Source organism: Etheostoma cragini, chromosome 5 (assembly GCF_013103735.1).
Source record: "Etheostoma cragini isolate CJK2018 chromosome 5, CSU_Ecrag_1.0, whole genome shotgun sequence".
Lineage (NCBI taxonomy): Eukaryota > Metazoa > Chordata > Actinopteri > Perciformes > Percidae > Etheostoma > Etheostoma cragini.
Genome location: NC_048411.1, coordinates 25473942 through 25498276, shown reverse-complemented (window position 1 = coordinate 25498276; position 24335 = coordinate 25473942). Strand labels below are relative to the sequence as shown.

Here is a 24335-nt window from a genome sequence, read left to right as displayed (position 1 = left end):
CTGGTATCCTGTCTATAATGGAGTGGAATGGAAATTTGTAAGTGACCCCAAACTTTTGACCGGTAGTGTATATATATAAAAATATAATGTGCAATGGTCAGGGTTGAAAGTCTGTCAGTGCGTGTCCCGGGCCTTGTTGATTAGGCCCACTGAAGTCAGGGAGAAACTGTTTTTAAAGGTCCCATGACCTGGTGCTCTTTGGATGCTTTTATATAGACCTTATTGGTCCCCTAAGGCCTTATTGGACATAGCTTTCCCAAAATTACGCCTTGGTGCAGAATTACCGCCACTAGAGCCAGTCCAACAATGAGCATTCCTTATGTGCCATTTCTGAGTCTGTAGCTCTGGAGGAGAAGAAGGACCTCATAAGGGGCAATATTCCAGATCAGCCCATCTGATCTTTCATTTTCTCAAAGGCAGAGCAGGATACCCAGGGCTTAGTTTACACATATTGCAATTTCCAGCCACTCTGGGACCATAGGCAGGCTGGGGGAACTCACATTAATGTTAAAAAAACTCATAAAGATAAATGTTCATGCCATGGGACCTTTTACTACGTGAGGTTTTGGTTATGATGGACTGCAGCGTCTTAACTGAGGAGAGTGTTTAAAAAACAAACAAAAAAACAGTAGGCGCAACTAATACACTGGCAACTCTGGGTTTCCTACTGCGCTGAATTTGATAGAGGCTAGTTACACTATTGCGATATCCACAATTCCACCCATTACTGCCTTTAAATTATTGTGTGTAAGTGTTTTTGAAAATGTCTTACATCCTAAATAGGGTGGATGTACTGTATGGGAATGTATGCCATTTTATGTTTTTACTTTTCAGAAATCCCACAGGCAAACTTCAGACGGCTTCCATTTGACCACTGCAGGTAAGAAGAGACTTGTTTACCATCTCCAGCCTGCGAACGTATCCTTCGGTGTATGGGTTTATTCAACTATGTTTTCGCTGTTGACATTATCTAATTTTGGGACCTTGGTAGACAGAGAGACACCGGCCCGAGCCTTTTGTTCATAGATCTCCTCAGTCTCCCTCAACTCTGTGACTGCATTATATCACATAGATGTCGAAAATCTTTGCACTAAAATCTATGAAAATCTGGCTGGACATGGTATTTTGCTGAGCAATACATTGGTCTACCTTCTATACCATTTGTCCCATTTTGACATATTGTGTTTTCTTTGAAACATTTCAGCTTGTCCCTGCAGCCGTTTGAGTATCCTGTCTGTACTGAGGAGGGAGTTGTCTTTGACCTGCTGTAAGTAGATGATGCAAAAAAAATAATTAGTTTTTAAAGAACATTTTACAATAGGCATTACTATGACTATAAGTGACCTTTTGACTGACAGCTGTCATTGGGTGTTTATATAATAGCCAACACGGCTACTAGACAAACCTGGGAAGAAAAACAGGTTAAAATCTCATGATCTATTTAGTTATTCAAACCAATCAGTTATCAACTGGGTTATTGCTCACTTTGACTTGGTACTAGAGGGTTTTTAAGGTGGACTTTGACATTGTCTGTTGCGTGATTTGTCAGTCTACTTAACACTAGTCCAAATATCTCTGCAACTGTTGTTACATGGAACTTTTAGAAATCCTAGATTGTTAAAGGCCAAAAATAAGATGAACATGAATGGTGTTTGTTGTATAAAACATTTTGTAGATAACATCTTTTGCGATTGCTTCTAGTTTGACCTTAAAGTGCTCACAATATGCTTTTTGGCTTTTTCCCTTCTTTTTTTTCCAATGTGTTATATATCTTTTTTTGTGCACATTATAGGTTTACAAAGTGAAAAAGCCCATAGTCCTCCACAAAGGGTCTTAACATCTCCAACACTGTTCACAAACCGAAAAACTGCTCTATTGTAGACTAGCCTTTACTTCCATGACAAATGTGTGTCTTTTTGTAACATAAATTATAATGCTCGCCTCGCTGCTAGTGTGGCATGTCCTTATACTCTGCTTCCTAATGGTTAGTAGTCCTTACCTAGCTACTGCCCATGTGCAACTCCCAACAAAGATGGAACAGAAGGCAGATGTCTCATTTTGTAGCTAAAACAGAGAGCTCAACACACAGGGTGAAAAGAGGAGCTGCTTTGTTTTATAAAAAAACTCTAAATACAATTGTGAACCCGAAAATGAGCACATTTTGAGTACTTTTATTAAAGACCACTTCCTTTCTGCCTTGTGTTTCAGGAGCATTGTCCCATGGATCAAGAAGTTTGGTACTAATCCGATCTCTGGAGAGGTGAGCAAACAGCAGACATCATGCAGCATGCCCAGTTTAGTTGACAGACTGCTACTCCCCTTTTATCTACTGCCATCTTTTTAAGGCAGATTCTTGCTGGTTTAAATATGAACCTGCATATTTGAGTTATAATTAAGTACTTTCATATGTTAGGTACCATGTACAGCATAATCTCATACAAAGAGAAGAAATGCATCTTATCAGATTTAGTTACTTGCTATTTTTTAAGCAGTTCTTTGGCAGGTAGGCACAAACATTACTACTACTACTACTACTGCTACTACTAGAATATTTAATACAATTTCAAAATGCAATACTTAAGTATATTAAATATATGAAAATTACTTTTGATACTTAAGTACAGTAAATAGCAGATCCTTTTTTCTTTCTTTTTTTTTTTCTTTTTTTAAAGATTCTTTTTTGGGCATTTTGAGCCACAGCTGAAGAAATGAAAGCGGAGAGGGGGAGAATGACATGTAGCAAAGGGCCGCAGTTTGGAGTTGAACCCGCAGCCGCTACGTTGATGAGTAAACCTCTATATATGGGCGCATGCTCTACCAACTGAGCAATCCGGGTGCCAAAAATATCAGATACTTTAATATTTTTACTCAAGTAATATTCTAAAGGGTGACTTTAACTCCTACCAAAGTCGTTTGCTGGTAAGATACTTGTACTTTTATTCAAGTATTGCTTTGAAGTACTTTAATACAAGACTGGTTTTGAGTTGTTCAGGTGAAGAACTTGTCTTCCTGTTGAATAGTTTATTCGTTAAATAGTTGAATATAAAAACTGACGAATTTCAGTTTTAAAAACGTCAGCTCTGGTTCACAGTTTGAAAGATTCCAAAAGTAGAGAAGTGCACAAAGATGATGTCTGTGCGAGTTTAATGGAAGGAAATGGGGAAACCTTTTCCATTATGTTTTTCTGTTTTCTTGTCCTTGTCTTTCGTACAGAAACTGGAAGCAAAGTCTCTCATCAAACTCAACTTTGCCAAGAACAACGATGGTAAATATGCATCTGCTGTCTGTAGAAACTAGGGGGAAATAAGTTGATGTTGTCATAAGGGCTTTATATTCCTGATTCTCATAACCAAAATCAGCCAGTAGTTTTGGAATAAAAAGGTCAAAGCCACTCTTATCTTACTGCCCTGCTGTGTGTAAGCGTGGCTTGAAAAAGAAAATTAGACAGAGTGTTTTTAAAGGGTAATTTGTTTTGATTAGATAAGGAAGCAAGTAGAGGAAGCATATGTGGGAGAGGTGATATAATTTGTCAGGGAGCGCTTTAAATGAGGTATTTCTTGACTTCTGGAAGACATGAGTTTTCAGCCAGTTCAGATTTACAGCGACCCTGGCGCTCTGCTTGTTTCTGATTGACTTTATTTTTTTTTCTAGGAAAGTATCACTGCCCTGTTCTGTACAACGTCTTCACAAATAATTCTCACTTCGTGGCCAACAAGGTCACCGGCAATGTGTTTTCTTATGAGGTTGGTGAACTCACACACATTCCCTGCATTGATCCTCACACAAATACCTTTTTGTAAAACAGATCCATGTCTAAAATTACACACACCCACACACACACAGATGGAATTGATTTAGATTTCCATGCAATATGGTGCAGATGCTCAGTCCACATGGGCTCACGAGATGCGGCCTTACATCACACTGACTTGTGTATAACAAATGTTTCTCCTAGCAAATTGAGGATGACACAGGGAGGGGGTGTCTATTTCAAGTTTTATCTGAGCGGAGGCTCATTGTCTCAGATTTTTAAAGCCCCTTAATAAAAAACAAAAAGAAATGAATCTCTTTGTTAAGCGGTTTGAACAACAATGAAGAATAAATAAAATTAACATAAAATAACAGTATTTTCCCTTTCATTACATAGCTGACCTTAAGTGTGTGCCAGGAGAGGCTTTTGTTCTCTTAAATATTTCTGTTTCTACCCAGGCTGTTGAGCAACTCAACATTAAGACCAAAAATTTTAAAGATCTGCTGACAGACGAAGAATTCACCAGAAAGGACATCATAGTGCTTCAGGTGGGTTTTGGTTTGCAAAGTTGAAAACACGTTATATCAGGGGGAAAACATCTTGTTTAATCATGTTTTTGTTTATCTTTGTAGGACCCCACAAACCTGGATAAATTCAATGTTTCTGACTTCTTCCACGTAAAAAACAACCTGAAGGTTTTGGATCCTGGTGGGTAATCGAACAGTTTTTTGTTAAGTAACTATTTGTCAAAGGTGGAAAAAGTACTAAAATATTGAACTCTAGTAAAAGCACCAATGGTTTGATGAACTGTTGCTCAAGAACAAGTCAAATTACCTATCTAAAAAATCACTCTAGTAAAAGTAATACAGTAAGTAGTTCATCTAAAATGCACTTTAAAGATCCCATGTATTAGGGGGACCACTAAGGTCTATATAAAGACCACTAAGGTCTATATAAAAGCATCCAAAGACCACCATGGTCTTTGGATGCCTTCATGTAGACCTTAGTGGTCCCCTAATACCATATCTGAAGTCTCTTTCCCCAAATTCAGCCTTGGTGCAGAAGGACAGCCACTAGAGCCAGTCCCACAATGAGCATTCCTTTAGTATGTGCATCTGTAGCTTTTGAAGAGAAGAGGGGGCAAGGTGGAGGTTGGGGGTGTGGGCTTGACCAACTGCCACATTGCTCGTATGAAAGCCATGATGTCTCTCTCTCATGGGTAGGCAAAGCAGAGAAAGGGGATGTAACCTTGCCCCTTATGACCTCATGAGGGGCCCAACTTTCATTTTTCAAAGGCAGAGCAAGATACCCAGGGCTTGGTTTACACCTATCACCATTTCTAGCCACTGGGGGACGATAGGCAGACTAGGGAAACTCATATTAATGTTATGAAAACCTCATAAAGGGAAATTGTGATGCCATAACCTTTTAGGTATAAAATGTGTACTTACCTACAAAAAAAAACTATAAAATGGGGCAGGGGGATCTCTCCCATGTAGTGAAAATAGGACAAGGACCAGCGAGCATTTCTAACAATCTCTGATCCACTTCCATCTTGATCTCAGTCTCCTACAGAAAGCCTTGATGCCTGGTAGGCAGCCTAGATGCTGAGTGATTCATGACTGTTGTGGTTTGGGGCTTGAATTGTTTTTCTTCTTCCTTTTGTGTTTTCGTTAGTTTTTTGTTTTTGTTTTTTTCCACTCCGTAATGGAAGGAATTTGTAATGTAGCGAAATACAATGCTTCACTCAAAACATAATAAATACATTTTAAGTTACCTATCATAAAAACTACTTAGAAAATACACAACAAAACTACATAAATATAGTAACGTGAGTAAATGTATATTGTCACTTTCCACCTCTGAAATTTGTTATGGGAAATTGTGGCGAATTTACTTTTAGTCCTGAATCAGGGGTAACTTTGGAGTTAAATCTTCATTAAATTATTTCCTTTCACTTGCTCTCCTTTCCGGGGCTCGGTTCAGATGAGGAAAAGGCCAAGCTGGACCCAGCGTACCACCTGAAAACCACCAATCTTGAGACCAGGGAGACCTTAGCTGAGCTCTACAAAGACTACAAGGGGGATCAGATCCTGGCTGCCACGATGAAGGAACCAGAGGCCAAGAAGACGGACAAATTTAACGCTGTAAGCAAAACCACTATGATGCAAGAGAAGGAGAGAGGAATATTAAATGAAATTGAAAGGGAAAGTTAAGTTAGTGTCATTTTCTGATCTCACGCTTTATTCTGTTCTGTATTACCCCCTTACTTGAGAAACCATAACGAAAGCAGCCTTTTAATATCTAAAAATCCTCCGGGTAATGGAAGTTTTATATGCACAAATAAGTTAAAGTCTGCACAGCACGTAAATGCTCAGGAAAACTATTTAGTAGTGCAGAATCAGGCACACAATTTTGGCCTTCCTCATGTGTATTGGATTATTGTGGCCCATTACGCTTCTCTTTTGTCATCATATCACATGATCAGAGGACATGTGATATGAAAACGGAGTCTTATTCTAACATAGATTTAGGTATAAATATTGTCCAAATAGGGCAACGAAATAATAATGATCTCATTATTCCAAGTTACAAACAATACAAATAGTTGCATAACAGACTCAAGCGGATCTGACTCTCGAATACAGTTTAAATTTACATATTCTTTTTTGAAAATTAGATGAATAAATTGTATTTACAAAATATATTATTAAAAAAAACACACAGTTTAGAATGGAAGTTTTATATGCACAATATTAATATATAGAATGGAATGGTGGATGAACAAAAATGTACCCCAATGTGATGGGAGTTTATTTGTCAACTGCTGCTGGTTCAGCCAGCTAAACATCACTTACATGTGGTGTTACCGCCTGGCTCAAAGCCGGCAACAAAAAGGGAGGTCTCACACAGATAATGTAACCAAAAAGTAGTTTATTCAACTAAATATCCTAACAACATACCTTAACCCAACATACGTAAATGTAATAGTGGGTTGTGTAAGTATAGAAGACATCAGTCGTGTTTGCCACGCATGAATGAATGAATAAATGAAGTGAAGTTTGTTGAAAGGTGCAACAAACCAAACAAAGAACAAAATAGGGGATGCTCCCGTAGGACCAGCTGAGTGACAGTGAGACTCCCAGAAGGGCAGGCCTTTATGCCTTCTGTAGGCCACGCCCAGTTGGCCAGGTGCAGACGACCCTCCCAACTCACCTCCCTGCCCACTCTGCAATGCAATTTTAGAATCCTTTTTTAATGAATATTTTCTTTCTTCAGTTGTGCTGCTGCTGCATTTTAATACATTCATTTGGTGAAGACATGTACTTTTTACATTGTACACAGGAGGGAGCCAAACACACAGTAATACAATGACAGTAATGTAAGCAACAAGAAAAACAACTGCATCCAGACAGAGAACAAAGAATGTTTACAGTGCTATAAGGAAGATGAATTACATTGTATATTCAAGGTCTTTAGGCAAAAATACCTTGTTTGTTAGAACATGGCAAGGTTGGAAACATTAGTCTGCGAGAGAAATCAAATAAACAAAGGCCTCTTTAAATATCCAGCAGGTTTCAGTTCTTTATGTAAAAATACTTACTGTACCCTTCCCACATGCTTATCAATATAAGTCAGGTATAACTGTAGAGGAAACAAACACACAGACATGTAACAACAAAGGTCAACCGTGGCCACGTTACCGTCGTGACTGTGTCGTGACTCGTGAACAACAAAGGGGGCTGAACTCAATTTGAATGGCATTCATGACTCTTTTCTTAATGGCCTCTCTTTTGATGCTGCTCCTTGCCTTTTGATGCTGCTCCCTTTTTTTTTTTTTCTGGTTGCTTTCCGTCTCCAGTTCACAGTCGAGGTGATGCTCTGGCAGCATTTGAGAGAACAGGGAATATAGGTCAGACGGAGCACACAGGGTAAAGTCTGGGCTTTCATGCACCGTCACAAGAACTAGAGCAGAAGAATGTGCACCCAGGACCGTAGAGCAGACTTGAGTTTTTTTAAATCCCTTTTCCCATCTCCGCTTCAATCTCCCCAAGTTGTTATTCTAGTAGTTCTACTGACTATTCCCCAATATCACTGCGTTGTGGTATTTTAGGATGATGTATATTACTTTTTAGCTATTCTACTATAATTTAAGCTCAAAGAACATTAAAGCACCTCCAATGCACTGTATTTTTTTAAAATTGTATGAATCTCAAAGCTGCAGATGCTGTTCTCCTAATCATGCAGAAGCTGCAGAGGTTGTCATTTAAGTAGTTTGCCCTTGATGCACCACTTACCAGAAATGTGGGAAACAGCCAGGAACGTCTCTGCCCTGTTGAAGTGCCTCTGAGCAGAGAGCCTTCTAGGTGCGTTTAGCTGATTATTCACCAAAAATCTCAATCTGTAAAGATTTTGTGTAAGCAACACTACAATATCATTGCGGTATCGCTATTGAGGTATTTTGTCAAAAATACTGTGATATTTGCTTTTCTCCATATCGCCCAGCCCAAAGGTCAGTTAAAGATGTTACATTCTTATGCATCTATGCCTCTTAAATAAAGTTTTTTTTCCTCTTCTTTTTTTGAATAGTCTTATTTTGTGTTTTTTGTCATGTATCTTTAAATTGACTTTGTGTCTGAAGTGTGTTAAATAACTAAACTTGCCCTGCCTTTGAGGCCGGATCAGTTGATCAATTGGATCTATTTTCTATCTCTACTTTTATTTGAAAAAAGAAAAACTGTCTACCCATTTCTTATCAACACAGTCCTTATCACAAACATAATCATTAACAGGAGAAGTAGTGTTTTAAAAGTAGAGTTAAAAGGACATAAAATGTCATTTATTATTTTTGTCTCTTTCTCCAGGCCCACTACTCTAAAGGCACTGTTTCTTCCTCCTTCACGTCAACAGCCATGACTCCTGAAACAACACAAGTAGCAGGCAAGTGAACATCTCACACACAAAACTACCTCTGCAGATTCCCAGCGGACCAAAACATTCACCTCTTCTTCTTTCTTTAGTCGCTTTAATCGTTCTCTATCCAGGGGATGCCGGCTAGCCATGCCTGCTCTTTTGCAGCTTCATGCTCACACAGCTGACTGTAGCTGCAACTGGGAGCTGCTCAGTTCGACTGTGTGTTCTTCTCCCGTCAGCCTCTTAGCTGCTCCATTGGGGAGATTTGCTGTTATGCAACTGGATAGTAGGTTTAGTACACTTCAGAAGAGGAGGACAATGTCCATAAAAATGGCTAATGTTGTGTTTTTATGCTATAGATGCCATTGCAGACGACGTTGTGCGTTACCAGTACGTGAAGAAGAAAGGCTACGTCCGTCTACACACAAACAAGGGAGACCTGAACCTTGAGTTGCACTGTGATAAGGTAATAACGCGTATATTCCTCTCTCTCACTCACACACACACGCAAAGCAAACAGAAAATCACTGACAAAACAATTAGAAGAAAAAATGTTTTAATATTGGAGAAAAATGCTTCCAAAGCCTTATTTTCTACAGCTCCTCAACTTCCGATACCGAGAAAGTAACCAACCTTATTTTACTGAGCTGACAGTCCTCACAGGTTTCTTTTTTACACTTTCTGATTATTGAAGGATAGAATTCCAAATAAAGAGGGACTTTCCGTCAGGTCTATTTATAGGGCTGGAAAGATGTTGAAAAGATAAATTATATAAAAAGAAGTACTTCTTTAAGCCTTTATAGGAGCTGATATCATTTTTATCTTTTTTGCTAAGTAAACGTTTGAGAACAATAATGCTGACCAGTAAAATATATAGTTTTATAAATAAGGCTTAGTGTTTTGACATTGAGATTGACCGCTTAATTAGCTGGTATAAGGTTTTCAAATGTTGTTTGCAATGTAGGTTTGGCCCAAGCTGGTTGTTAAATCGTATTTAGGGTGACACATCCAAAACACTGAAATCAGCGTCTTGCAGAATCTGTCCCCCAGGTTGCCAAGTTTACATCACGGCAGAAATGTGTTCTTGTGTGCCTCCTTTTTTAAAGTCAGGTGTGCGGCTCCAGAGAGACAGCACGAGTTCCAGGAATGCATTTCTGCCCTGGTAACCACGCGCTTGGTTTTCATTGGCTTCTGAGCTGTCGAGTCAGAATAATGAGGTGAAAGTGGCTGTGGTTGGACAACCTGCCCTCTGCGCCCCCATCCTCCTCCTCCCCAGTGGTTTCCACACAAGATTGCAGCTCTATTTGTGGCCTGCTGTTTATGAATTAATGAGTGCCGCTTCACTGTCACTAACACGGTCAGTCACCCAAATCCAGAGCGCGGCTCTTTGTAAAGTGCCTATTTTCTTGCCCAGCTTTGGATGTTTTGGTTGGTTGCCCCTGCTCTTGTTGTCCCCAACTTGGGTGAAGTGTGAGAGGGCAGATGTTCAAAACCGGATGACGCAGCCTCTCCCCTTGACACAGTAGATAGGCTTCACCTTAATGGAGGCTAGAATAGGACGAGGTATCAGAATTTACATTTTAGTCCTCCAAAACCCTTTCTAAATCTAACACAAATTCCCAATGTTATCTTTGAATTTGAAATGAAACGACCATTTAAAACAAATTCAGTGTTAAAATAAGTGTGTGTGTGTGTGTGTGTGTGTGTGTGTGTGTGTGTGTGTGTGTGTGCACACACATTGCATATAAATAATAGAATGCCTTTATTGTCCTACACATGTGCAATACCTGTGCAACAAGATTGAAGCAATCCCTTTACAGTGTCAACAACCAATATACAATAGTGCATATATATATATATATATATATATATATATATATATCTCTCTCTCTCTCTCTCTCTCTCTCTCTCTCTCTCTCTCTCTCTCTCTGTTATGACACAGAGTAGTCATTACCCTGCACAATATTCTTCAGATGCTTTCATGTTAAAAGGTTGGGTAAAAAGGAGTGTAACATAACGGTTGGTCATTTTCCAAAAACATGCTTTTGTCACATCTGTAAAAAAAAAAGCTTTAAATGTGAATTCTTGCTCTGGCTGGTTGGCCGATAGACGGTATTGGTTTTGGCTGAACTTGTCACAAACTTTCTCATTTTTACAGCTGAACACTAAAGTTTCTTAGAAATCGGCGAAGGAGTGCCAGACTCTTAACAGAACCTCATGTTTGGTTAGGGCTGCCTGGTTTTACAGTTTGACACAGAAGCAGTCATGGACAAAGCCTCAGAGGCTGCTCTGCTCTGATTGGCTGTTTTCCTTTGGGTGCAGTGGAAACTTGCAGCTGCCATTAGGCTGGATTGGATTGCATTTTAAACATTCTCAGGCTCTAACTCGCACACAAAAACACACATAAAAGCATGGGTTGCAGACGCGCTACGTTAAACATCATTACAGGGCAGCAGCAGATAGAAATCTTTGACGTAAAAGATTCTGGTTAAAAAAGGATTAGGATGACAGTAGCGGCAAACCGCTGAAAATAATAATAATAATCTCATGTGTCATTGGATAACCTTTTTTAGGTCTTTTTTCCATTCCAGTAATCTATTTTATGTCTAAAATGGTTAAAGTCTATCCGTTTTGTATGCCTAGTGGTTTAAAACAATGCGCCTCTTTGTACCAGAGTGCTTTGGCAATCTAGGATTCATAACAGAGGGAAAAGAGGCAGAGTGTTGACCCCAGTAGCAAAATTGAGACGTAGCGGGAAATAGGACCAGTAGAGCTTAGACGAACCTGTCACACAGTGATAGGCCAATGAATAAAAATAGAGCACGAGAGCATCTGGTGATTCTTGGAAACCACCAATTGTTGCCAAGGGGAAAGAGTGAAATGCTGTTGATGTTCATAACAGTAGACCTGACCGGCGTCACAGTCAAAGCTACGCCTCCCGCTTTGGGGACAAATACCGCCTCATTTCAAACAGTGCCAGTCAGTCAAAATTAGCCTCACTCATTGGGTACTTTTGTGATGATTTACCTTCAGCAAGCGAGGAAAAATTCCAACAAAACTTTGCTTTTTACCAGACTGCTTCCAGCAGTATAGATACATGCCGCCTGAGGCAGCAGTTGAACTCTACTTCACTGCAGACTTGTGCGTGTGTATAACACAACTTTCTAACAGGTCACGCAGAGTTTCAGAGTTTACATTTGAGTGACTGTTTATGTGACTTCAAAGCTGTCAGCTCTACCTAGAAGGTGAGATATTACCGGCTTCTGTAGCTGGCCAATGTAATCTGAGACTCCCGTCACTAAAGGCAGCTGTGTACAAAGGTGATGGAGTTAAATGGCTCTGTCATCCCTTCTGTTATTAAGCCCCTTAACATTAGAGAATCACAGTTGAACAATAAATCAGCACTGAACAGTGGGCTGTAGTAAATTGATATTTTTGCAGTACTTAACACTGCTGGTATATTTTCGGTGTTTCTATGCAGTAGTTTCCTATTCATTTTTATAAAGGTTGTCTACTGTAAACTATATACTGTATGTGAGATTTAGTCAGGTATGAAGAGATGCCATTTTATTATCTAGCATTTATTACCGATTTGTTTTTTTGGCATATTATAAACATGTTGAATGATAAGTTCCCTTTTACTGTGGTTAACATTTTTGTCAATTTATGGCTGTGTTTTTCAAAAAGGACAACCTTCTGTCCCCATTAGATTACATCAGACCAGGTTGTTTGAAGTAAAGTGGCTTCAGACAGGTATTGACATTCACAATCCAGTTTATCTAAATGTTACAAGACCCAGAGTGTGACTGCAGGAATATTACAGGGTTTATCAATGGCTCTCTTACAGTATCACAGACATTATTGATTTTTGTTTTGGGCACACATCACTTCCAGAAGACTCTGCTGTGATTTCTGACAACACTCTGTTGCTTCACTTTTGTTTAGGCTCAATGCTACTCACTACTCAAATAACTTAAGCACGGTTTTCAGTAATCTCTGAATACTTTTTCCTCAAGGTTCCCAAAGCTGGAGAGAATTTCATCCGTCTGTGTAAAAAAGGCTATTATGATGGAACAGTCTTTCACAGATCCATCCGAAATTTCATGGTAAGGATTTTGACTACATTTTTACCTTTACTTACCTCCACCACACCATTGTACTTAAAGTGCTCATACTATACTTTATGGCTTTTCCCCTTTCCTTTATTGTGCTGTATATCTTTTTTTGTTCGCGTTATAGGTTTACAAAGTGAAAAAGCCCAAAGTCCACCTAAAGGGACTTTCCAGAGAAAACACTGTTCACAAACTGCTCCAAACAGCTCTATTGTTGTCCAGCCTTTATTTCCGTGACAAACGTGCGTCACTTTGTAACAGATGTTAATGCTCGCCTAACTGCTAGAGTGGCACTATTAGATTATATAGAGTGGCCTATTTTAGTGTTTAATGCTCGAAGATGATTAAAAACAGCCTTTCTTCCAACTGAAGCTTCCTAAACCAGATTGTGTGTTTGAAATACAGTTCTCAGATCAGTTGCTGCTTGTTTTGTGTATTTTAGATCAGCGTCTCCTGTAATTTAAAGTGGCTCTGAGTGGACATCTGGTCTCAAGGGGACACATTTTTAATTCTGTCCCGCGGTGTTCACACACAGTGGCAAGCTGCGAATTGTTTATCCGTAATTACTTTGCCAGTTACGCCTTTTGACTTATCCTCCACAGCTGAAGGAAGGACAAGAGGGTAGCCTCGGAGAGATAAATTTCACACCAATAAAACAGTTTGTTAATGGGAACGGAATCATGGCCTTCACTTTCCTTTTTTTTGAAACACGTTTCAGGACCTTGCAAATGTACAGAACATCCTGAGATGATACTTCTTTAAAAAATTGATAGTTATACTTTTAAACGTCAGAGGCCCATCAAGGCTGCTACCCCTCAGGCTCAAACAGTGAGTAGGAATGTTCAACTCTGATATGATGCAACTGTTGAGTTTGTCGAGGTAGTGGTACCACAGCGTAGTTTAAGTTTCTTTAAACCTGCTGTATCCATGCAGTCAGGGAACATAAATGCATTAATCGGCTTTGATATAACCTTATAGTGCAACAAACATGTTGAATACATTTCTTCTAATATCTCATGAAACCTTTTCATTCACGTTTTGAAGTAGGCATTGGTAGTATTCCACGTTTACGCCATTTTTGCAGTTATTTCCGAGTCAGTTTTTACTTGAAAATGTTGAATTCAATGTAACTAGATTCTGTATACTACAAGGGATAATCCAGATAAGCTGTTCTGGCTATTTGTGCTAAAAGGTAGTAAATCAGACTTAAAGTGACGGTTCAGATATTTTGAAGTGTGGTTGTATAATGGCGTTTTTCCGTTACATGATACCTGATTGACTCACCTCGAGTCTACTCGCCTTTTTTGGTTTTCTATCATGAAAAAAAGTACCTGGTACCTTCCAGCAGGTACTTTTTTTTTAGTATGACCTCTGTCGAGGTTTCAAGCGAGCTGAGGGGATTCCGAAAGGTGACGTGAAAACCTGCAGTCTACTGATTGTTCAGAGAGAATCATCACTAATCACTGCGTCATCATTGCTAGTGACAGAGGGGGGGGGGTGTCCTGAACAAACCCGCCGCTTTTAGAGTTTAGTTTAGCCAACAGTGTTTTATTTAGCTGCATCCGGCTTCTTTTGAAACAAAATGTGTCTTCTGGTTTTGGCTACAAAAAAAACACACCTTTTGGTGTTTGTGTGTGTGCTGCATTTGGTCACAAGTTTCCTGCGGAGGGGTTATAACGACCAGTTATAGGCCATGCTAGCCTCACGCGTGAGTCTGTACCATTATTTACATGTTTTAGTTCGTTATCTTTTTGCTCTCTCCATTCGATGTTGCAGTATGTGGTCGGACAAATAATTTCTAACCACAAAGTGGGAGATACTATTGGCGGAAATTTGTATTTTGCCAGCACTTTGCGCATGTTGGTAATATGCATTGTTGGACAAAAACAGTACAGGGACAATCAGCAGCACTAGTGGCCAAATCCCCCAGAGCATCTTTAAACAAGAAGTCCAAAGAAATGCACAGAGCAGTACTCTGTATATATTAAAACAATAATGGTAAAGTTGAGCCTCAACAATGAACAATAGAGGCAAATCTCCTTTGTCAGCGACTACCTAGTCGCGCTTACATGGGGCCTGCTTTCTAAGTTGGATATGTGACAAAAGGAAATACAGTAAGGTTGATTTGATGTCTCATTAGACCACTTTACAGAAATGAGACATTCCTAGTATATAATAGGAGCAACTCTTTTAGCTGGTGACGTCATCCGAACCTAACAAAGTTTCTTTTTGTTTCCAGATTCAAGGAGGGGACCCCACTGGCACCGGCACAGGTAAGATGAGGACTGGACTTTAACCACATTTTGAATTACATAACACCCCTCTGTTGAATTATTAATAGTTCCTTTTTGGAAGCTTTGCGTAAATACCGCTTGTAACTCAAGATGCAAGTGAAGAGTGTTACTAAATATACTCTGTGAAGGCACATAGGAGTACAGACAACACACACACACAAAGACAGAGAGATGCTGTAAATGAATGAAGGCTGAGTGTAGGGATGTGGAGAACATTTAATAAACCAGCATTTGGTGTAATGTTCCTGTTTTTAAAAGGCCGCTCAGTGTTATTGACTTCAAGGCCTCATACGGTTAATTTCCTGCCTTCATGTGATCTGTGCTGCTCTGAGAGTTTGCAGCACAGTGTGTGCTTTGTGTCTCTGGGAGTCTGAACACTACACAAAATGCGTCGTCCACCATGACAGATTTATGAAGGTGCAGAATTTCTGGCCTCTGGATAAAGGTTTTCCTCATCACCTGGACTGAACAACGTGTGCACACAACCCATGAATACCTCCTTTTAAAGTGGGCTTTCTCCTTAGTACCACAGTCCTGTAACATGCCGTGGTGGTGCAGTTAATAGCATGTCATTGTGTGCATCATCAAGAACAAAAACTCTACTAATGCAGTTGCCACGAAGCTTTGGGCTAATGTCACCCATTTTCATGTTTTCATTCTGTATGTTTGAAATATCTTTAACTTGTGCAGATCAAAGCAGAGTGACACATTTTCTTTGATATTCGGCTATTTGAAGACATAATATGTCTGTCTACATTCAGTGTTAAAGTTGAACACCAGATGCAGGAGCACTGGAGGAAAAAAAGCAAGGGGCGATCAGTGAGTTGAGTGTTTTTTTTTGTTTTTTTTAGCAGGGGATGGAGATGGCAAAACATGATGATGAACCTACAGAAATTGCCCACACATTTTGAGTGAATCATATAATAACACATGCAGGCAGACTGCTCACTGTAGCGTTACCACTTTCCACAAGTTTAGAGGAGCCTCATTTATCTTAAACGCTTCCGAACCAGATGGTTTGCTACTGAGAAAAATGTATTAAACATTGAGTTTGAAATGAAATCCCAAGACACATTCAACATACAACACAAGAGTAGCACATGCTCACATATTTGAAATGCCCAAATAATGCATTCATTATTGGAGATGCTTGACTGCTGACAGTCAGTGGAAGATATTTGAATACTACGCCATTCTTACCTGTTAAACCTGGTCAAAGTTTGAGCTTGTACTGTTGGTTTTGATTCAAGGGATTAGATTAAAGCTGTAGTGCGTAACTTTTTTATAATAATGAGCATCCGTTCCACTCACCCAAATGAGTTTTTACAAAGCCAGGTAAGGGTATTGGATACACAAAACTCTCTCTGTAGTTCTCAGGATAGCCGTGTTTACAAATTGGTGTCGTCCGGCGACCTTTGCACGCAGAAACTTGAGTAAAGAGTTCATCATGTTTGTTTTTTTAATCCTCCGTGTCCTCCTTGGCTATTTAGCAACTGTGTGGAGGAGGGGACAGGTGAAGCATGATCACGGAAGGCTTGTATCATGTGGATGCACCGACAGAATTGTTGTCGTAACTTAGAATTCCTCATGGGGGAGACATAAACTACGCCCTATAGCTTTAACATCAGAAGGAATCCAGAGTTATTTATTGGTTAACTCTTAGGTGAGAATTAATTTCCCCCTTCATTCTCCCCTTCCCTCTATACCTTCATTTGTGATACAGTCGTACTTTAAAATGTCAGCAATGACAAATTGATAAATTGTGCAGAAATACCACCAGGGAAGTTGACAGCTGCAGAAAGCCTCTGAAGGGTTGATTGGTTGGTTTGCATTTACACTTCAGCATGAGCACGCACATACAGCACATACTGTAATAATGTACAGTTTAATGCACTGCACACGTACAGCAGCTGGTAGGACAGTGAAACACACCTCAGGCCTATAAATCCTCTCCTGCTGCCTGGAGCCAATAAGCTCCTGCAGTGCGTATTCCTGTATACTCATCTTGATGATTCTTAATGATTAAGTCAGTCTAAATTAATGATTCACAGCGGAAGGCTCTCAACATGGCTCCATGTGCAAGGGCAAACATGTCTCATGAAAATACACAGTGTCTAATTTTAGGGCAGTAATTTGAATACATGGTCCTGGTAGAGCCAGTAATTTGCGTTGTTTTCATACAAACTAAATCATTTTAACTGGTTTGATTATATTTTGCAATATAAAAAATGTAACCTTATGCACTGGAGCTAAAAATTAAACACTACATTAACTCAATCGTATTAGTTTTACTCCCCAAAGGGGACTCATTTCTGTTAACGTACTGCACATTAGATCCCAGATGAAGCAATTAAATGACCGTGTGAACGGTCAGCGGACTTCTGCTTAAAAGTGCCCACATAATGACTTTCTCTAACGGGCAAAAGGCCTTGTCCTACCAGCAGCATCCTCCGCATCAGTTTCTCCAAAGATGTTTGAGTTGATTTCAAGTGAGAAGTGTTTGTCCAACCAAGTTTAAAGTCTCCTTTTTTCTAAACAAGGATGTTTTTGTTTGTACATTTAAAGTGCTCTGTGGAGGTTTCTTTTAAATGACCTCAGTTATTATGACATCCAATTTGTTTCCTACCAAAACTCATTGAGGCCATGTTAAAGGTCCCATGTCATTTTGAGGTAACATTAAAATGAGTTGCCCTAGCCTGCCTATAGTTTCCCAGTAGCTATAAGTGGCGATGTGTGTAAACCGAACTCTGGGTATCCTGCTCTGCCTTTGAGAAAATTTAAACGCAGGCTGATCTGGAATCTTGCTCCTTATGGTGTCATAAGGGGAAAGGTCTCCATCCATCTCTGCTTTAAATTTGGCCCACCCATGTGAAAGAGAGAGAGACATCATGGCTTGCAAACAAGCAAGGCATTGTTTGCAAGCCAATAGCATTTAAAGCTATAGACAGAGAAATGGCACATCATAAATTCCTTTTTTCAGTAGCCCCAGTCGAGCTGGCACGCACAAATGTGACGCCGTAAGAGTGCCCTAACTATTTATACTCCTGCGTGGTGGTCGCTACACTAGTTGCAGTCTTCTCCTGAACAGAGGTGGCGCTAATTAGGAAAGGCTACCGACTTTGATATTTCTACAGAGTAGAAGAAGAAGACAAAAGGTAAACAACAGCAGAACTATAACCAAAAAATAGCTCTTCTTAACCTAGTGAGTTTACAAAAGAGAGTCCTGCCATTCGGTTACCCTGAGCTTGTTCAGGCTTCCTGTTTTCACTTTGTCGTGCACCATTGGAAAAACAATAGTGTTGCGCCAGCGAAATCTACGTTAACATCACATCGCCGCACACCACCTCAGGTGCGGCTAGTATACTGCACCTCCCAAGGAAAGCTCATTGTGGGACTGGCTCTAGTTTCTGTAATTCTTCACTAAGGTTGAATTTTGGGAAAGAGACTTCAGATATGGTATTAAGGAACCACTAAAGCCCATGTAAAAGCATCCAAAAAGCACTATGTCATGGGACTTTTAAATAAATGTCCTTTCTTGCTGAACATTTCCAAAGCTAAGTTAATAAAACCTGAATTTTTGTACATCACCTAGCAGGCTCCTTTTCCCCCATGGTTTGCTATGTTTATTGGCGAGTTAACTGTTGATCAGTGGGAAAGAAAGAAACCCTCCCTTCATTTGATAGACATGGACAATCTTTATTGTTGCATCTAGCTGACATCATCCTCTGCTCCCGGCAGTCAACCGGAATGTATTTCCTCACTCGGGAACCCACTTTTCCCTGTGTTTGTGAAATTAACAACAGGGATGTGCTCTTTAAAACAATAAACCGTAGTCTCACATGGTGCCTTTTTTAAATAAAATCAAATGCAGTTATTTATCTAGATAATCAGATCTGTTTGTAAGACTGAGACATTGTTTAACTTGAATACACTGTTTTTGCCCAAGAATGAATAATTAGGGAAACACCATATTTTTTTTAACTTTAAAAAAATCTGGCAAGTGTGTCGAACTGTAAACCCTATATTGTATGTCCTTCTGAAATATGAGCTGACTGTATTGGGACACCCCAATAGACATTGTGACTTGTTGTAGTACAAATGTAACTGATACCATTACCATGGCTCTGTTCCATTTTAAGTGTCCCAGCAAGCCAGCATGCATAACACCAGGGCCCTGAAACAGAAGCACACCAAAAGGGAACGCAGCCATCGTTAATGTTATTAACTGTGCTCTCCCTGCTTATGACCTGTCAGAATGACTTCTGTGCAAAAGGTCTTTAGTTTGTAGTAAGATTCAAGCTTCACCGACAGAAACACATAACGTCTTTAACTGCAAATTACACATTACCACACTCACTGTTAAGCTGACTGGAGGGAAGTGAAGTTATAAAACTTAACAGCAACAAAAACTTTCCTGCAAAGATGTTGCTGAAATTTAAATATATAACAACAATAATAATAATAATAGTAATAGAATAAAAAATTGTTAACTCTCTTTTTTTTGCCTCTTTCCTTCACTCACTTTCTATCTTCCTTCCCAGGAGGAGAATCCTTCTGGGGAAAACCGTTTAAGGATGAGTTTCGGCCCAACTTGTCTCATGCCGGCCGGGGGATTCTCAGCATGGCAAACTCTGGCCCAAACACCAACAAATCTCAGTTGTAAGTATTTCTTTTATTTCTTTTTTTTAAAGTGTAAACTTTAAAACAATCGTTCTGTACTAGAAAGTCAGTCAGCAGAGAATTATGTTTTTTTATTTTATTTTTTATTTGTTGTGGCCCTACAGGCAAATAACTCATGAAAAGAATCCTGCATCACACCTATTGGATGCCTAAAAACCTGCTATATATTATAGTATTAACTTTTTTAGTGGGTAACATAGTCATTTTTGGCATCATGTTTAGTAAAGGAAGTGTTGACACCTCATAAATCCAAAATTGGATTATTGACTTAGTTCTATGCATACGGTAAAACTTGCTTTTTAAGTTAATTATGTCCTTCCTATTTAACATTTATGTGAAATAGTTGTTATTGATGTAGTTGTCAACCAGTTTAATCCCTCTAAACAGATTAACGGACTGTGCTGTAAAGGCAAAGCTGCCTTTTAGATTTCTTGTTTGTGTCCATTAGTTTTCACATATTAATTTACTGTACCTAACATATTTACGAAATGCTTTTTTTTAAATTCTGTTTTCTCTCAGCTTCATCACGTTCCGGTCATGCACCTACCTCGACAGGAAGCACACAATATTTGGAAGGTAAACCATGTGTGTCTGTGTGTGTCTTGATTTGTCTCTCTCTCTCTCTCTCTCTCTCTCTCTCTCTCTCTCTCTCTCTCTCTCTCTCTCTCTCTCTCTCTCTGTGCGTGCTGAGCATGATCTGAAGTGGTGGTCTTTTTGGAGAAAGCCCTAGCTGCTGTTGTCTAAAAATATTCAGACTGCTTTTAGCTGACTGATTCTTAACATGGTCAACACACTTAAAAAGATTCTGCTTTAACCTCCGCGGCCAGCTTTTATCCTTCCCAGACGGTATTCTTTGCACATTTAATGGGATTGGCGGTGGCGGTCCACTTCACCTGATCTATACATTATGTAGACTCTTTCACGGAGAAAGGTTTTTCTGAAATCCAAATCAGACTGGACTCTTTTTGTCTGATTGTTAAAGGTGTAACCAAAGCCAGGTAGTTTATCACTTTAAACCTGTGGTAGGCAGCTTTCTGGAAAATGTGAAGAAACCCCCCCCCCCACCCACCCCCCGCCAGAATAAGAAAATAAAAACATCCTTCTGCAGCTTTCCCCTCTCTGTCCCTAGCCTGTCCCACCAGAATAGCTCAGACATTTGTATGTGCTTTCTACAGTAACCTGTATAATTACTGGTCCAGCTGACTTACCCCGAACAATTTTAAAAAAGTGCAGTACTTTCTAATACTTTTTCAAGTAATGGAGAGCGTGTGCTGATTACACAGAGAACAATGGACACTGTCAAGACATCCCTAGCCTGTTGTATAATCCAGCAACAATGTCCCAAATTATATTATTCATATTGCAAACCCTTATTGTCCAGTTTAACACCAGAGATACAGCTGTTCTTGCTAAATGAGCTAAAAGGGAAATACCCAAGACTACAGTTTGGGTATCTGTTTTTGGGGGAAGTATTGCTGCTTTTGATCTAACTAGATTTGCAATTAAAAAATATTTCTAATAATGATCTGGAAACTGCTTGAATGTCCAAATGACATTGCAAATTGCCAGATCATCTTGGTTAAAGTAAACAACAACAGCATGTGGAATGCAGAGCACGTGGCCTGAGAAGCACCCCCTGCTAGCAATTGGCTGTACTGTTTGTGGATCTTCTCACTCCACACATGGTAAGAGGAGCAGCTGGATAAAGACCTTGCAGTTAAAAGAGCAAAGCGAGAACAACTTCTTAAAGTGCTCTGCAGCAGGGGAGTCGCTGACAGATTGGCCTCTTGGCCTTCAGCATTTGACAGACCCTATATCTTCAGCGGTTGTTTTTGCTCTGCTTTGTTTACGCCATAAGGCCAGTGTGCTGATAACAAAGACTATAAACATTAGCTTTTAACAGCAACTCTTGTTCACTATTGTCGGAGAAATATACCGAGGTCTGCTCAAATTCCCCAGAAGCTAAATGTTATACTTACTATACCATTGCAGGTTGATATGGTAGTATGCAGGTTTGTTTAATGCTTGGTTCTGGTGAACCAATGAACATTTTTATCTTATATTTGTTGGGTGCCTTGCCTGGGCACTGCCAAGGTGCTGTTGAGCAAGGCACCAAACCCCAAACTACTCGGGGCGCCTGTTTGTGAACATTATTGACTGATAATAATATAATAATAATAATAATAATAATAAGTGTCTGCAATTGCGATATGATTTATGATACTTTGTATAATATTGTATAATATTGTATGATTGTATAATATTGAAATTAAAATGATTATTGCAAGAATCTGCACCAAATTTGTTTTTTTTCTTTATTCAGTAAGATATGATTTGTAGGCCAGGCCATCTCTGCAGCACCACAATACTTAATTGAGAATAGTTTGATGCATATTTTGACTTCAACAAATATTGTTCCCCCTCTGTGATTTTGACTAGTCCGTATTGCGTTTTTGCTAAAACTGCAAATAATTGTGCAGCTCTAATAAAAACCCACACTACCTGCTCAGCAGCAGACACACAGTTAGAGACTAGCTGGTGAACATAGTGGAGCATTTAGCAACTATAAGAGGAAATATCTCTAGTGTCTGTAGTGTGGCATCTCATAAAACCTTTAAACTGATTTCCCTAGATTGTATCTTTGTATCGTATCTTCTCACCTTTACCTTTTAGCGACACACACATTCTCTTTTCCGTACTATTGCTAGTCCGAACAGGAAGTAAAAGTTGAATTCTCACATCATCCTCTACTGGTCAAGTCCAGAGTCAACTGCAGTTCAGCAGCCCTTCAAATGAGAGGGGTTTTGGTGTTGGTCTCAAGGGCACTTCTGCAGGATGGATGGTGTCACTGGAATTTAAACTTTGTTGAATCTTACTCCTCGAAACCACCCTACAGCCCTCTTGTCATATTGAACACATCAGTCTTTACAGGATACGTGGGATATTTGTCATTTTGATTGGTAAAAAAAAAAGTGTCTGAATTAGTAATTAGTTTAGTCAACTGTTGCCTCTAGTGGTTACATTTTATTATACAGGACTTGTCATGAAGGATTGATGTCATGGAGTTTTATTTATTTATTTATTTTTGCAGGGTTGTTGGTGGATTTGAGGCACTCACAGCCATAGAGAATGTGGAAAGTGATCCCAAATCAGACAAACCAAAGGTAGGATTTAGGAATGTCTACATGGGCTTCAAATTAATTGTATTTGACTCTGACATGTACGTGTGTAGAAATATCCTTCCACAGGTTTTTATTTGGGTCAAATTACGTCTCATTTTACAATGTTGAAATGTAGCCGATACCCCTGTCCAGAGTAAATTACAAAGTGTAACTGTAGAATCAGGGTCATTAGATCACTAGCATTAAAAGCAGTTGAGGAGTGTAAGTCTCGGTTTTAGTGCCATGACCGCATTTTGACCCTTACATGGATCATGCCGTCTTTGCAAAGAAAAGCAGGAGTGAGTCTTCTTTTTTCTTCTCAGGAGTCATTCTTTTATTCTAAATTACAAATGCGCTGTAAAACATAACAAAGGCAGATACAATGTTTTTTCAAAGTTTAGATTGATGACAATATCTCATTTTCCTCACAAAAACTAAATCTCCAAAAGTTTGTTATTTAAATGGATGTGATTGAAACATGTAAGCATGTGGTAGATATTTGAGAGCTTTCTTGGGGGGGGGGGGTGGCATTTCTGCTTTTAATTGGTAGGACAGGTCAGATATGAAAGGTGAGAGAGATGGGAGGTTAAAATATGCAGGAAACAGTCACAGGTCAGACTCGAACACTGGACCTTCTGCGTCGAGGAATAAACATACATACATACATACGTACATACGTACATACATACATACATACATACATACTGAATGTGTGCCTCCTCTACCATCTGAGAAAACCGGCCACAAGAGCCTGGTTTTTGATAGAACATAATCTTTACAGATCATTTGATTGTGACTAGCACGAGAAAACATAATATTTACTATTCATTTTGAGTGAGCCATGCGCTTTTTGGATCCCAATTTCTTCTGCTTGTCTGTTTTACAGTCGGAGATCAAGCTCATAAGTGCTACTGTGTTTGTGGACCCGTACGAAGAAGCTGACGCGAAGGTTTGTAATGTAGCTCTCCGTCTGTTTGAACAATAACAATACTGACTTTAGGATGTACCCGTTTCAATCACACAGGGAAGCCCTATCTGTGGAGTGTTGGATGTCTACCAATAATGAGTGTGTGTACTTACAGTGCAATGCCAACAGAGACACATTTTCATTGTTGTTCTGCACTGCAGCACAACACTCTGCACAAATATCATTCTGCACACCAAGTAACATACAAAAAGAAAACATGTTTTTGCTTTTGATTTGCTTTAGAAACATTTAAATGAAATGAATCAAAGCAACTTTATCAAATTGATACAAAAATCCTCCAATAGAAGTCCAATATTGTCTTAAAGATCAATTGATTTTCAACATTGCCCACATTGGCCTAATACAGCAAGTGACATTACAGACATACAGTGGGTACGGAAAGTATTCAGACCCCTTTAAATTTTTCACTCTTTGTTTCATTGCAGCCATTTTCCA

General features: G+C 39.4%; 1 protein-coding gene across 1 annotated transcript in view; it reads left to right on the top strand.

The window, feature by feature from the left end:
* ppil2 (peptidylprolyl isomerase (cyclophilin)-like 2) overlaps positions 1-24335 on the top strand; it is a 27641-nt gene that overhangs the window by 967 nt on the left and 2339 nt on the right. The window contains exons 3-18 of the mRNA XM_034872859.1: positions 835-880; positions 1205-1267; positions 2209-2260; positions 3214-3265; positions 3652-3743; positions 4210-4299; positions 4384-4459; positions 5738-5898; positions 8617-8692; positions 9025-9131; positions 12682-12771; positions 15017-15050; positions 19613-19730; positions 20271-20327; positions 22843-22915; positions 23799-23861. Coding sequence (XP_034728750.1) covers positions 835-880; positions 1205-1267; positions 2209-2260; positions 3214-3265; positions 3652-3743; positions 4210-4299; positions 4384-4459; positions 5738-5898; positions 8617-8692; positions 9025-9131; positions 12682-12771; positions 15017-15050; positions 19613-19730; positions 20271-20327; positions 22843-22915; positions 23799-23861 — 1250 coding nt within the window. The remainder of the gene's footprint in view (positions 1-834; positions 881-1204; positions 1268-2208; positions 2261-3213; positions 3266-3651; positions 3744-4209; positions 4300-4383; positions 4460-5737; positions 5899-8616; positions 8693-9024; positions 9132-12681; positions 12772-15016; positions 15051-19612; positions 19731-20270; positions 20328-22842; positions 22916-23798; positions 23862-24335) is intronic.